General features: G+C 44.9%; 1 protein-coding gene across 1 annotated transcript in view; it reads left to right on the forward strand.

The window, feature by feature from the left end:
* The first annotated feature begins 504 nt into the window (after window positions 1-504).
* PRKDC (protein kinase, DNA-activated, catalytic subunit) overlaps window positions 505-13,481 on the forward strand; it is a 160,243-nt gene continuing 147,266 nt past the window's right edge. Inside the window, exons 1-5 of the mRNA XM_077810300.1 lie at window positions 505-685; window positions 9,645-9,721; window positions 9,842-9,934; window positions 11,169-11,243; window positions 12,308-12,416. Of these exons, the coding sequence (XP_077666426.1) occupies window positions 505-685; window positions 9,645-9,721; window positions 9,842-9,934; window positions 11,169-11,243; window positions 12,308-12,416 (535 nt within the window). The remainder of the gene's footprint in view (window positions 686-9,644; window positions 9,722-9,841; window positions 9,935-11,168; window positions 11,244-12,307; window positions 12,417-13,481) is intronic.

A 13,481-nucleotide genomic window follows, 5' to 3' on the forward strand; every position in this document is an offset into this window, starting at 1 on the left:
CCCCCCTCTCTCTCTAGTGAGACATGGTATCGCCCAAGTTTCGCGGCTCAGCTATTGAAAGCCGATCGACGCAGGTTGGGAGACTAGAACGGTCCATTCCCATCGCGGGGGTGAGGGATTGTACTCATAGCTACCTGATTTACACGAGACGGAGTTTTACATCTGCGGCAGTAACATCGCATGAAACCAGCTTCCTCGTTCGTGTTCCTGTGTCTCCGACCGGAGGCGGGGTAACGGACACCCCCGCGGCCGCAATGGTTTAGTCCAACTTTTCCTTTCCTCCTCCTCCTCCTCCCTCAGACCGAATCAATCAAGCTCCCTCCTGTGCCGGGCCGGGTTACTCGGCTCTGCCTGGGGAAGTGTACTCACCCAGGCGCGTGCGTCTGTGCGATTGGTTCCGCCCAGCGAAACTCCTATCTGGGGAAGGTCCTACCCCGCCGGCGGAATTGGTCTTGTTCTGGAAGGCCCTGTTGGGAGTTGGTTGCGCCCGGCGCCGCGGTCGCCATGGCTGCGGCTCTGCCCGTGTTCGGCCGCGGCGGCGGCAGCGGCAGCATTCAGGGCTTCCTGCACCAGCTGTCCTGCGCGCTGCAGGACCCGGACCCCGGCACTGCCGCCCTGCGCGGCTACCACCTCATCCGCAGCGTGGGGGAGGCGTGCGTGACCAGCACCGGCGACGGCGCCCGCGGTGCGTGTGACCTGGGCGGCGGTAACCAGCAGGCCCGTGGGCGGTGCAGCCCCGCTGCCTGGGCGCGCTCAGCCCGTGCCTGGGAAGAGCTGTCAGGCGCCCGGCCGGCGGGGACAGGGGAACCCCGCCCACGGCTGGCCCCCTTGGGGAAGGGGGGGGTCATGGCAGTGAGCCCCTCTCGTTCCTTGGTCACTGTGCCCGTGGCTGGCGTGGCCTGTGCCCGTCCTAACGCAGTAGGACCCTGCAAAGGGGTTCTGGGGTGCCCTGTGGACCGAAGCAATAGGTCCCGGCCTGTGCATGGGGGCAGGGAACCCCTTCCTCAGTCCTCGTTGTCCTCGCCCAGTTAGCCTGCGAAACGCTCTCCAGAGCGCCTGCCGCCCCAAACTTGACCTTCCGCTCTCAGTAGCCCCCAGGGAGCCCTGCCCCGGGGAGCTTCCTGTGTTAAACCTTGAGAGACTAGGTGGGTGAGCAGTGATAATTTTTGTGGGGGAGAGAGACGAGCTTTTCGGTCCTGACTGCACAGTGCTGCACGCTCTGCACCCAGCTGCTCCGCCAGCATCAGCTCACGGTTGTGAGGGAGGGACGCGGAATGCGAGCGAGCTGCTCCGCTGTCGGTACCAGGAACTCCCCCATCACCAGGCCAGTTGGTGAGGGTTTTGGGTTACCATGCCGTCTCAGGAGCCAGCTGAGCAGGTTCAGGTGTGGTTGGTTTGCTGTGCCAAGGCTGACCATGCCTGGGGCATCTTTTGCAGCTCACTATGCATTTGGTGCTGTGGAGCATGCTGCACGGTTGTTCTTTTCCTCTTGAGCTCCCCGGTGTTTGCAAACTGAACACTGACCACTCAGAAGTCATTGACTAGCTTTAGATAGCTCTGTGATTTTTGTTTTTTAATAAAACTTGCTGTCCTTGTCATGACAATATTCTATATAAGACTGTTTAAAACTATTCTGTGCAGCCCTACCAGCCACCGTTCTAACCCTAGTCCGGGAGGGAAGCCCTACCCTGTGGAATGCTAACCATAGCCTGGAGAGCCCCACCTTACTGGGTCGGGGGCTCCAATCCTATTGAACCCTAGCCCCAGGAGCTCGATGCTATTTAATCCTAGATCAAGGAGCTCTATCTTTTTGAACAGTAATCTTAGCCTGTACCCTATTGAACTCTAGCAGTTTTTTGGTGGATGCTTGCAGCCCTGCCTTAATGACCCTTAACTCTAGTGCTGGGAGCCCTAACCTTTTAAACACTAGCTCAGGGAGTCCTAGCCCGTTGAAACCTATCTTTATCCCAGGGAGCTCTACCCTTTTAAACCCCAACTGTATCCTGGGGAGCCCTTGCAATCCCAGAGCTAGCCCTATCCTGGGAAGCCCTAGCCTATTGAATCTGAACTCTAGCCTAGGGAACCCTAGTCTACTGAACCTTAACCCTAGCCTGGAGAGCCTTTTGCTATTGAACCCTAATCCTATAACCTGAGGAACTGTAGCCTATTGAACCCTAACCGGGAGAGCCGTAGCCTATTGAGCTCTAACACAATCTCAGGGATCTCTACCCTATTAAACAGTAACTCTAATCCAGGAAGCGTACTCTGCTGAAGCCTAACCTTGGTCCCAGGAGCTCTAGGTATTGAACTCTAACCCTAGTCTGGGGAGCTCTAGCTTTGGGAGCGCTGCTCTATTGAACCCTAATCCCGAGAGCTGTACTCTATTGAATCCTAACCCTAACCTGGGGAGCCCTAGTCTATTGAGCCCTAACTCTAGACAGGGAGCCTTTGCAGCTCCAGCCCTATCCCTAGCTGGGGAGCCTTAACCCTAATACTAGCCCAAGGAGCCATAGCCCTTTGAACCCAAATGTGATCTCGGGTATCTCTGCTTTTTTAAACTCTAACCCTAGTTCCAGGAGGTATACTCTAATGAGCTATACTAGCCTAAAGATCGAAATCTATCCTGGGGACGCGCATCCTTTGTAATCCTATCCCTAGACCAGGGAAGCCTACTGGTCCAAGATCTATTCCTAGCCTGGGGATGCCTACCCTTACTAATGCAAAGTGTACGTGGGGAGTACTAATGTCTCCAGGCCTAATCTGATCCCAGAGAGCCCTACCTTTGGTAACTGTAACCATAGCCTGCTGAGCTTTCCAGCCTCAGGCCTAACCCTAGCCTGGCGAGTCCTACCATCCCCATGAACTTGACAGTATAGCCCTGTACTTGGGAACCCTAAGAGCCTTTCAAGATCCAGGAATGCCTACTGACCCCAGGCCTAAACCTAGCTCAGAGGAACATACCCTTAGTAACCCTACCCTTAGCTCAAGGAGCCCTACTGGCCCCAGGCCAAAACGTAGCCCAGAGACGCCTACCCCTATGAACCCTCACCCCAGTCTGGGAAGCCCTACCCTTAGTAACCATGACACCAGCCTAGGGAGGTCTTAATCCAACAATGTCTGGCCTTACTAACACAAACTCTAGCTGGGGCATCCTAGCATCCTTAGGCCTACATGACCACAGGGAGCCATATCCTTGGTACCCCTAACCCTACTCCAAGAATCCTACTGACCGCAGATCTAACCCTCACAAAGAGCCTGACGCTTAGAAACTCTACTCCTAATATGGGGAGTCTAAACCTATCTTGGTGAGAACTACCCTTAGTTACCCTTTCTCTTCCCACAGAGACCCAGGCCCAACCCTAGCCCTTGGAGCCCTATGCTTTGTAAACCTAGTCCTAGTATGCGGGAGCCCAGCAGTCCCAGGCCTAACCCTCACCGGGGGACCTCTCCCAGAAGCAACCTGAACCCTAGACAGGGGAGCCTTACCCTCAGCAACTCTAATCTTAGCTTGGGAGCTCTACAAGGTGTGGGCCTAACCCTAAACTGGGGTAACTCTTACCCTAGCTCAGGGAGCTACACTGATCCCAGGCCTAAGGAGCCCTACTGACTCTGGGCCTAAAGCTAGCCCGGAAGATGCCTACTCTTTGAAACTCTAGCCCCGGGGAGGCCTACCGACCCCAAAGCCTAACCCTAGCCCCGGGGATGCCTATCCTTAGTAACCCTGATACTAACTTGGGGAATCCTACTAACTGCAGGCCTAACCCGAATCTGACAAATCCTACCGTTACTAACACAAACCCTACCTGGGGGAGTCCTACTGTATCCAGGTCTACCTGACCACAGGGAGCCATGTCCTTGGTACCAGGGAGTTCTACTGGCTCCAGCCCTAACCTGGCCCCAAGAAGCCCTATCCTTGGTAATCCTAACCCTAACTCGGCCAGCCCTACCGGCCCCAGGCCTGACCTTAGCCTTAGGAGCCTTGCAAGATCCAGGACTACCCTTACCGCAGAGAGCCCTACCAGTATCAAATCTAACCCTAGTCCAGGGAGCCCTATCTGTAGTAACCGTAACCCTAACCTGGGGATCCCTACCAGCCACAGGCCTAACACTAGGCCAGAGGGGCCTTACCCTACCTGGGGAGTCATACGTTGCCCAGGCCTTCCTGACTACAGGGAGCCATGCTCTTGGCAACTCCAGCCTATGGACTCCTACTGGTCCCAGGCCTAACCATCCCCCAGGAAGTTCTGTCCTTGGTAAACCTAACTGTAGTCCAGGAAGTCCTACCAGCTGAAGGCCTACCCCTAGTCTGTGGAATCCTACCTGCCTAACTCTAGCTTTGGGAGGCCTGTGGGCCACAGGCCTAACCCTAACCCAGGGAACCCTACCAATCAAAGGCATAAAACTAGCTTGGAGAGGTCTATCCTTAGAAACCTTAATCTTAGTCTGGGGAGTCCTCCCTGTAGTATGCCTGACGTTAGCCCTGGGAGCCCTACCCTAGCCCTCAGTGCCATAACCTTACTAACCCTGATTTAGGTTGGGGAGCCCTAGCAGCCATATGTCTAACCTGATCCCAGGAAGCCCTAGCCTTGGGAGCCCTCACCCTAGTCTGGGGATCCCTCCTGACACCAGGCCTACCTCTCGCCTGGAGAGCCCTACTGTTAGTAACCCTAATCCTAGTTTGGAGAGACCCTACCCTTTGTAACCCTCACCGTAGCATGGGTAGCTCAACTTGCCCCAGGCCTAGCCCTACCCCAGGGAGCCCTGTGGGCCCCAGGTCTAACTTTCACACAGGGAGCCCTACCGTCCCCGAGCCTAACCCTAGCAACTGGTGCCATACTGGCCCTAGCCCTTAATGTAGCCTGGGGACCACTACCATTGGTAACCCTCACCTGAGCCTGAAGATGCCTACACTTACTAAACCTAACCCTACTCTGGTTGTCCTACTCTTCCAAGGTCTATCTGACCATAGGGAGACATACCTTTGATAACCCTAATCCTAGCGCAGGGACTCTTACTGGTTCCTCGCGTAACCTGACCCCATGGTGCCCTACCCTTTGTAACCCAGACATGGGGAGCCCTACCAGTCCCAGGCCTAATCCTAGTGCACGTAGCCTGATGGACTCTTGCCTGTGAAGTACTACTGTCCAAAGGCCTAAAATTAGCCCAGTGAGGTCTACTCTTACCCATGGTAACCATAACCCTAGCTCAGGGAGCTCTAGTCTACTGAACTCTAACTCTAGCTCTGGCCTATTGAACCCTAACCCTAGTTTGGGGAGCTCTAGCCCAGTGGCTCTCAACCTTTCCAGACTACTGTACCCCTTTCAGGACTCTGATTTGTGTACCCCCAAATTACCCCTCACTTTAAAAACTACTTGCTTACAAAACCAGACATAAAAATATTACTGAAAAATTGCTTACTTTCTCATTTTCACCATATAATTATAAAATCAATTGGAGTATAAATATTGTATTTACATTTCAGTGTATAGTGTACATAGAGCAGTATAAACAAGTCATTATATGAAATTTTAGTTTGTACTCACTTTGCTATTGCTTTTTATGTAGCCTGTTGTAAAACTAGACAAATATCTAGATGAGTTGATGTACCCCCGGAAGACCTCTGCATACCCCAGGGGGTACATGCAGAATCACTGCTCTAGCCCATTGAACCCTAACCCTAGTCCCAGGAGTTTTAGCCTACTGAACATTAACCCTACTTTGTGGAGCTCTACCCTATTGAACCCTAGCCTGGGGACCTCTGTCCTATTAAACCCTAAACCTGGACCAGGAAACCATAGCTTATTGTATGATAACCATAGCCTGTGATTCCCTACCCTATTGAACCCTAACACCACATCAGAGATCTCTACCCAAGTGAACCCTAATTCTAATATGAAAAGACTTCTTTTACTGAATCATAACAATATCTCATGGACCATAACCCTAACCTTGAGAGCCCTACCATATTGAGCCCCAGTCCTAGCTCTGGGAGATGCATTTTGTACATGGAGGGGAGCTAGAGAGGAAGAAATGTTCATAGTGAGGGTGGGAGAGTATAAATCTTGAATGAAACTTATAGTTGTGTGGGCAGGAAGTAAAGACTATATCTGTGAGATGTTATGAAAGAATAAATAGGAGGATTTGGTCATAGTCTGGATATTTGGAACAAGATAAAGGGAGGAGTTAAAGGTGGCACCCAGGTTACAAGTCTGAGTGACATGGAGGATGGTGATGTTAACAGCGAGTGAGAGTGGAGAGACTTGGGTAGAAAAGATAAACTCAATGTGAATGAAACTCTTGAAGTTGATGGTGTGCTGAGGAGCGGTAAGAGAGACAGCATGAAATGTGGGATTGGGTAAACGAAGACAGGATTGGAGAGAGAGACTAGCAAATCATCAGGAAAGATGGCAGTGAAAGCTGTGTAAGTGGATGATTTCATCCACAGTAAAGGTTCAGATCACAGATGTCAGATAGAATCTAGCCCGCATGATCTATTTGTGGCTTGCATCAGACATTTAGAGTCTCCAAACTCTCTAAAATTTCATTTTTAAAAAGTAAGTTTCTAATTCTTATGGCTAGAGAGGAAACCTTCCAAAGGTAAGGCAAGTGTAGTCAAAGCGGTGATGTCTGCCTGAGTATGCAGACAGCTTGAAACTGACTCAGAGGGATGAACACCATTCATCTGCTTGGAATATCAACTTTAAACTGATAACTGATTGTTTCAGATGAGGGAAATGCGGTAGACCTAATCTATCTAGGCTTCATTAAAGCATTTGACATGATACAACATGGGAAATTATTAGTGAAGTTGGGGAAAATGGTGATTAATACAGGAACTGTAAAATGCATAAGGAGTGGCTAAAGGAGAAACAGCAGCTTGTTGTGTTGAAAGGAGAACTATGGGATGGAGGAAGGTTACTAGTGGCGTTCCTCAAGGGTCTGTCTTAGGACTGATTTTATTTAATATTTTTATTAATGACCATGGCACAAAAAGTAGTAGTGTACAAATGAAATTTGCTGATGACAAGTCAGGAGGCATTGTCAATACAAAGGAGAATTGGAATATTATATGAGAAGAATAGGATAGCCTGGAGGACAGGAATTTTTTCTCTAACTTGGGGGCTCATCAGTTGGAAATGACAGAGGAGGATAAAGACCTGGGTGTGTAAGTTGATCATGGGATGACTAATGTAATATGGCTGTGAAAAAGGCTATTTGGATCCTGAGATATATCAGGTGAGGCATTTCTAGTAGAGCTGGAGAACTATTAATACCATCAAACAAGACACTGTAAGACCTCATCTGGAATATCATGTACAATTCTGGTCACCCATGTTCAGTGAAGATGAATTTAAACTGGAACAGGTGTAGAGATGAGCTACTAGTTGGGTTAGGTAAATGGAGAACTGTTTTAGGAGAGGAGACAAACAAGCCAAGCTCTCTCAAGCCTAGCAAAACAAAGTCTAAGTGGGAATTTGCTTGCTCTCTACAAATACAGAAGGTAGGGGTTAACGCAAGGGTGGGAGAAGAGCTACCTAAGCTAAAGGACAGTGTGTGCATAACAACAAATGGGGATACATTGGCTATGAATAAGCTTAGGGTGGAAGTTAGAAGAAGGTCTCTAACCATTAGGGGAGTAAGATTTTTGGGTTAGCCTACCAATAAGAACGGCGAGGGCAAACAACCGAACTAGTTTAAGATGGAGCTTGCTATGTTTGTGAATGTGATTATATGAGGGGATTGCCTGCAAAAGCAGACGACTGGACTCGATGACCCAGGAGGTCCCTTGTTGTCTTTTGTGCTATGTTTCTGTGTTTAAAGTTCAGCGATGACACTTCAGTGGAACCTGATTCTCCACTGTTTTGCACCTTGTGTAGTCATTTACATTGGTGCAAAATGAGTATAGAATGCTGCCATTCTGAGTTCATAACATTTCATCCTTCACTTTGTACTTCCTTTGCACAGGTGTAAATGAATACACAAGGTGTAAAGCAGTGGAAATCAGGGCAGTGGTTCCTGACATTTTCCATTCAACTGTGAGCATGCTGCCACTGTCTGGAGCAGTGGAATAAAAGGCTGGCAGCATCGGTGCACTAGGGATCAGAAAACTGCCGCCTTATTAAGACAGGGATTAGGAGTGTGGATCACAAAAAGTATCAGATTTGTTACATATAAGTTGTGTTGAGACTCACTTAAAAAGGCAAACTCCTGTCACTCTTACATTGTGGAATACCTTATGTGGCAGTTTGGGTTCACTGACTGTACCCATGGAGAAAAGTACTACTCATAAGTCAGGATGGCAGAATCTGGCCCTAAGATTGTGCCCCAACTGCCACGTCTACAACTGGCAGTGTTGCTGTAGGTGTTGGAAACTTACAGCTTCACTTCCTCTACTGTGTATTCATGCTTCTCAGTTCACTCTACTCTTAACTGAGGATCATATTTGTTACCTCCTGAACTGTTAAGAGGAAGTTTTAAGCAGTCTGATTTATCTAATTGCTGTTTTTTTAAATAACAGCTGTTAGTTTTAGAAGTGAAACAAATTAATGAGTTGTTTGCAGTGTTGTTGTAGTCATATACGAGACACATTGTTGTAGCCAGAATACGAGACACAGAAAGTGGGTGAGGTAATGGCTTTTATTGGACCAACTTCTGTTGGTGCAAGAGACAAACTTTTGAACTATAAGAAGTTCTTCAAGAGATTCATTAGTGGCAGCTGTATTTAGAAGAAATGAAAGGAAATACTATTTCACGCAGCATATAGCTATTGTGTGGAATTCACTGCCACAAGGGGCTATGGGATTAAATTCTGTATCTGGATTTTTAAAAGGGCAGAATAATTTTAGGATTAATAACACTTGACTGTGGAAGAGGTTTAATATTTTTCTGAAGCATTGGGTGTTGTCCACCATTAGAATTGGGATAGTGGACTTTGATGGACCACTGGTTTGATCTGACATGGAAAATACTATGTTCTTGTCTAAACTCCTCATAGTTTTACTAGATGATAATTAAGACTTGTTGACATGACCTTTTTGGTCCTGTCTACTCTGGTGTTTGGTATCAGGTTAGCACCTTTTTGGCAAGAAGTTTATTTAAACGTCTCTCCGGATAGGAGTTAACACGGCTTCAAATGTTAATATAGATTATGTCTTAGTCCAGGATGACCTCTCCTCATACTCATTGATTAAAACGTAATTGACAGGTTATCCTTTGGGGTCATTGCAGACCTGATGTTGCTGTACTGGTTTTGGCACCAGGATTGGAAGATACAAAGGTGGCGTAAAGCCACCTTTGTCTCATCCCTGGTTCTGTACCAAGCAGAGTTGGACTGAACATGAGGTTTGAGCATATGTGAACTGAACATTTTACAAACAGAATTTAGGGTTCAATCTTGCAGACCTAATTCATGTGACTAGCCCTTTTGGCTTCAGTGGGAATACTTATGTAAGGACTGCAAAATCATGTTCTTATTTAGCACTGAAAATAATTAGTTGCATTTTGGCACAAGGACATTCTTTAAAAGTGGACATCCTGAATAATGCCCAATATTATCTAAATAATCAGGTTCTAGGAGCCACTTGTTTGGAAATACTGTAAATAACAAAGCAAATAGTTTGATGCTTTTCTTGTTCTTCCTACAGCATTGCAAACTTCACTGGTATTTTCCAAAGATAATGGATTACTTGTGTTTGTCCGCAAGTCTCTCAGGATTGAGGAAGTAAGTTGATAAACTTAGTTGTGATTTTTTTTTTTTTTTTAAAGAACTGTTGTAATATTTTTCGTTGCTAAGTGAGAGCATACAGGCTTTTTTTTTCTAAAAAGGAACTTGTTTTTTCAGTTTCGAGAGTGCAGGGAAGAAGCTTTAAAATTTCTCTGTGCCTTTCTGGAAAAGATTGGTCAGCACGTTCATCCTTATGCTCATGATATTAAGGTAAGTGAAGGAAAACTTATTTTTAAAAATCTCTGTCAAATACTTTTAACAGTTCTTCAGTGTTTTTAATTTGAACACGAAAGCTTGAAAGATATATAAAAATATGACTAGTACCAGGTTCATGGCTTTCCTTTATTCAATTCACCCCCCTCCCCCCCCCCCAAATGTTTCTAATAGAGCTAAAACAGAAGAGCAGTTTTGGTTTACATATTAATGCACTGGTGTCATTAAAAGTGTTAGTATACTTTGGTAGTATTAGTTCAAGTATCTTGGAGCCAGCAGGGTTAGCATATATTTTTCTCTCTCTCAAAAAATGGTAGTTGCTGGGTTTGGGGGTTTTTTGATAATGTTGTACCAGTGAAATATTTGATTTAAATATTTTGAATCCTTCTGCTCCAGTTCGTAACCTTTGAAGTGACTTTTTTAAGGCCTATTTTTTCACAGGAGTTGTGTACCTGGGTACTATGGGTGCTCATTGTTTCTGAAAATGTGTCCCTTAGAGTATGTCTACGGTGCAGTTAAAAACCCATGGCTGGTCCATGCTAGCTGACATGGGCTTGTGGGCCTCAGACTAACGGCTGTTTAATAGCAGTGTAGACATTTAGGACCCTGTGAGGTGGAAGGATCCCAGTGCTTGGGCTGCAGCCCAAGCCGGAATGTCTCCAACACAATTAAACAGCACCTTAGCCTGAGTCCCGCGAGCCCAAGTCAACTGGCACAGGCCAGCGGCGGATGTCTAATTGCAGTGTAGACCACTCTGAGTCTAAACTGCTCAGTAGTATCAATTTAACTGGAGATGTTTGTGCCACTGTACTTTTTGAGCTCGTGGTAATAGCCCCCTGCTTAAAAGGAAAGGGGGCTAGTGGCAGATTTGCTGCATGGGGTTCTTTTATTGTAGAACTTGCTTCAGTCTAGATTTACCAAAACTTGGATTTGCTCATTTTTAGGACACACTGCAAAACCAATCTTTTCTTTTGGGTTTGGTTGAGGGATATAAGGTAGTCAAGTGATGGGTTAGTGTTGCTATTTTCTGGGTGAATATTTATTCTAGTCTGCATTGGCTTTGTATAAGAAGTTGTGTATTTTTATTCTTGGGCTTTGTACATTTTAAATGTTGTAAAATACCTAAAATCATTGGGGAAAGGTATTTTAAAGAAATATCTTAAATTATTTAAATATTTTTAAATCTTCCGTCCTGTTAATGATTATTATGGTCTATTTTTTTCCAACCTAGCTAACTTGTATTAGTGTTTACACAAAAGAAAAGGCTGCAAAATGTAAAATCCCAGCCCTGGAGCTTCTCATTAAGGTAAAACATACTTTATAGTTCATTATTTCTAAGCCTAGAGACTTTTGAGTTATACCATGGCTGCTGTTGAATGTGGCAAACTCAAAAATCTACCATAACAAGGGAGGTTTGGTGGTTTAATTCTGTAGGAGGGGTATTAAAAAGGTATTTCTCTGCCCACAAATCAGTCCTAATCTCTTTTGACCAAATTGCTTTATTAAAGGTGCCATCCCTTAATTTGTGTTGGAAGACATCTTGGATTTTGAGGGCGATCACAGAGTGCATCTTTATTCCCAATTTAAGTGCTGTTCTTTAAAGCAACACTGTCAATTTAAAAATCACACTTCTGTATGAAAATATTAATCTGTTACAGATAACAACTAGGATAATACAACTGAAACATATTTGAGGGGCAAACTTGTTTTATATTTTTTTTTAGTTTTCTTAGTGCATATGATAACATTTTGTATATAATAATTTTTACTGTTTTTCCTGTGTAGTGCATTATGCCCTGATTCTGCAAACACTTATTCATGTGCTTAACTTTACATATGGGAGTAGTCCTTTTGAAGTTAATTCTTCTGTGATTTGAGTGGGCCTTACAGCAACAGGGAGAGAAACACTTTAAAACTAGGTAAACATGCTTATGAAACTGCAGACATTAACAGGTGTCATATCCTAAAACTAATTATAACTCATTTTTTAAACTGATTACATTTTAAATTGATGGTGCCCTTTTGACCTAAAATTACAGCCAAAATATGTACAAGGAACATAGGAAGTAGAAAAATAGGTGAACTACATATACAATAGGATGAGCACATGATTTGCATGAGGAAAACACAACAAAACCAATATTTATTGTATAGAAATGGTAGCTTGTCTTTACCTACATCTTATACAATCAGAATACGTATCAATCATCTTTAACTTAACCCGCTAAACCAGTGGGACTACTTGTGCTTAAAATTAGGTATGTACTTAAGTATCTTTCTGACTTGGGGGCCTTATTTACCTGGGTCCAAGTGGAAAAAAATAAAATAATTGTTTTTCCTCATTTGTGGGTATCTTGTATATATTTCCAGTTGCTTCAAAATTTACGGTCTTCCTTTCTGATGGAAGAATTGAAAGTTGGAGAGATCTTTAACAAATTTTATGGGGAACTTGCTGCAAGAAGTAAAGTGCCTGACACAGGTGAGCCTTAGCTTTTCTAGCAACATTATTACTTATTTTATTTATTATCTTTTAGTATAGTAGAACCTCAGAGTTATGACTACCAGAGTTACAAACTGACTGGTCAACCGCCCATGTCATTTGGAACCAGAAGTACACAATCGGGCAACAGTAGAGACCCCCTACCCCGAAAGCAAATACAGTAAAGTACTGTATTAAATGTAAACTATTTAAAAAAAAAATCAAGGGAAAGCTTAAATTTTTTTTGACAAAGTAAGGAAACCGTTTCTGTGCTTGTTTCATTTAAATTCAAATGGTTAAGAGCAGAAATTTTCTTCTGCATAGTAGAGTTTCAAAGCTGTGTTAGGTCAATGTTCAGTTGTAAACTTTTGAAAGAACAGCCATAACGTTTTGTTCAGAGTTACAACCAACTTCCATTCCCAAGGTGTTCATAACTCTCAGGTTCTACTGTATTAATATCTTGATGGATTTTTTCCAACAGTAATGTGGGTAAAATAGGAGAAGCTAGGACTTAAAATAAAAACAAAACTTCAAAAATAGTCTTTAATGAATAAATGAAAGTTACATACTAGTAGTAAGACTGCTCGGTTGGGAGTTGGGAAATTATGTATAAATGCATTTGACATTAGTGAATAGGAAAATCATGAAATGTTACTATTTAGTATACTGGCTCTAAATACTGATCAGCTGTCAATATGCTTTTGTAAGACCAATAAAGCAATATCATCATCATCTCCTCTAGAATAAGTAAGTGTCCTCAGAAATATTGACTGTCACATATGGTGGAGCTAGGTATGGGTTTTCTGCTTCATTAGGCCCTGATCCGGCAATGAGCTCTGACCTTGTATGGTCCAGCTCCATGTTAGCAACATTCCATGGACATCAGTGAGGGTGTGCCCACACAGAGCTCGTGACAGGAGTCTTAGGCTATATTTATATTAATGTTGCATTTTTAAACTTTCACTGCTGAACTCAACTCCTTGATTAGGGACTTAGAATGTCAAGGTGCTGAGCACCCTGTTTTCTCAAATCCCATTGATTTCAGTCTGAGTTGAGGGTGTGTGG

The sequence above is a fragment of the Eretmochelys imbricata genome, chromosome 2 (genome assembly GCF_965152235.1).
Source record: "Eretmochelys imbricata isolate rEreImb1 chromosome 2, rEreImb1.hap1, whole genome shotgun sequence".
Classification (NCBI taxonomy): domain Eukaryota; kingdom Metazoa; phylum Chordata; order Testudines; family Cheloniidae; genus Eretmochelys; species Eretmochelys imbricata.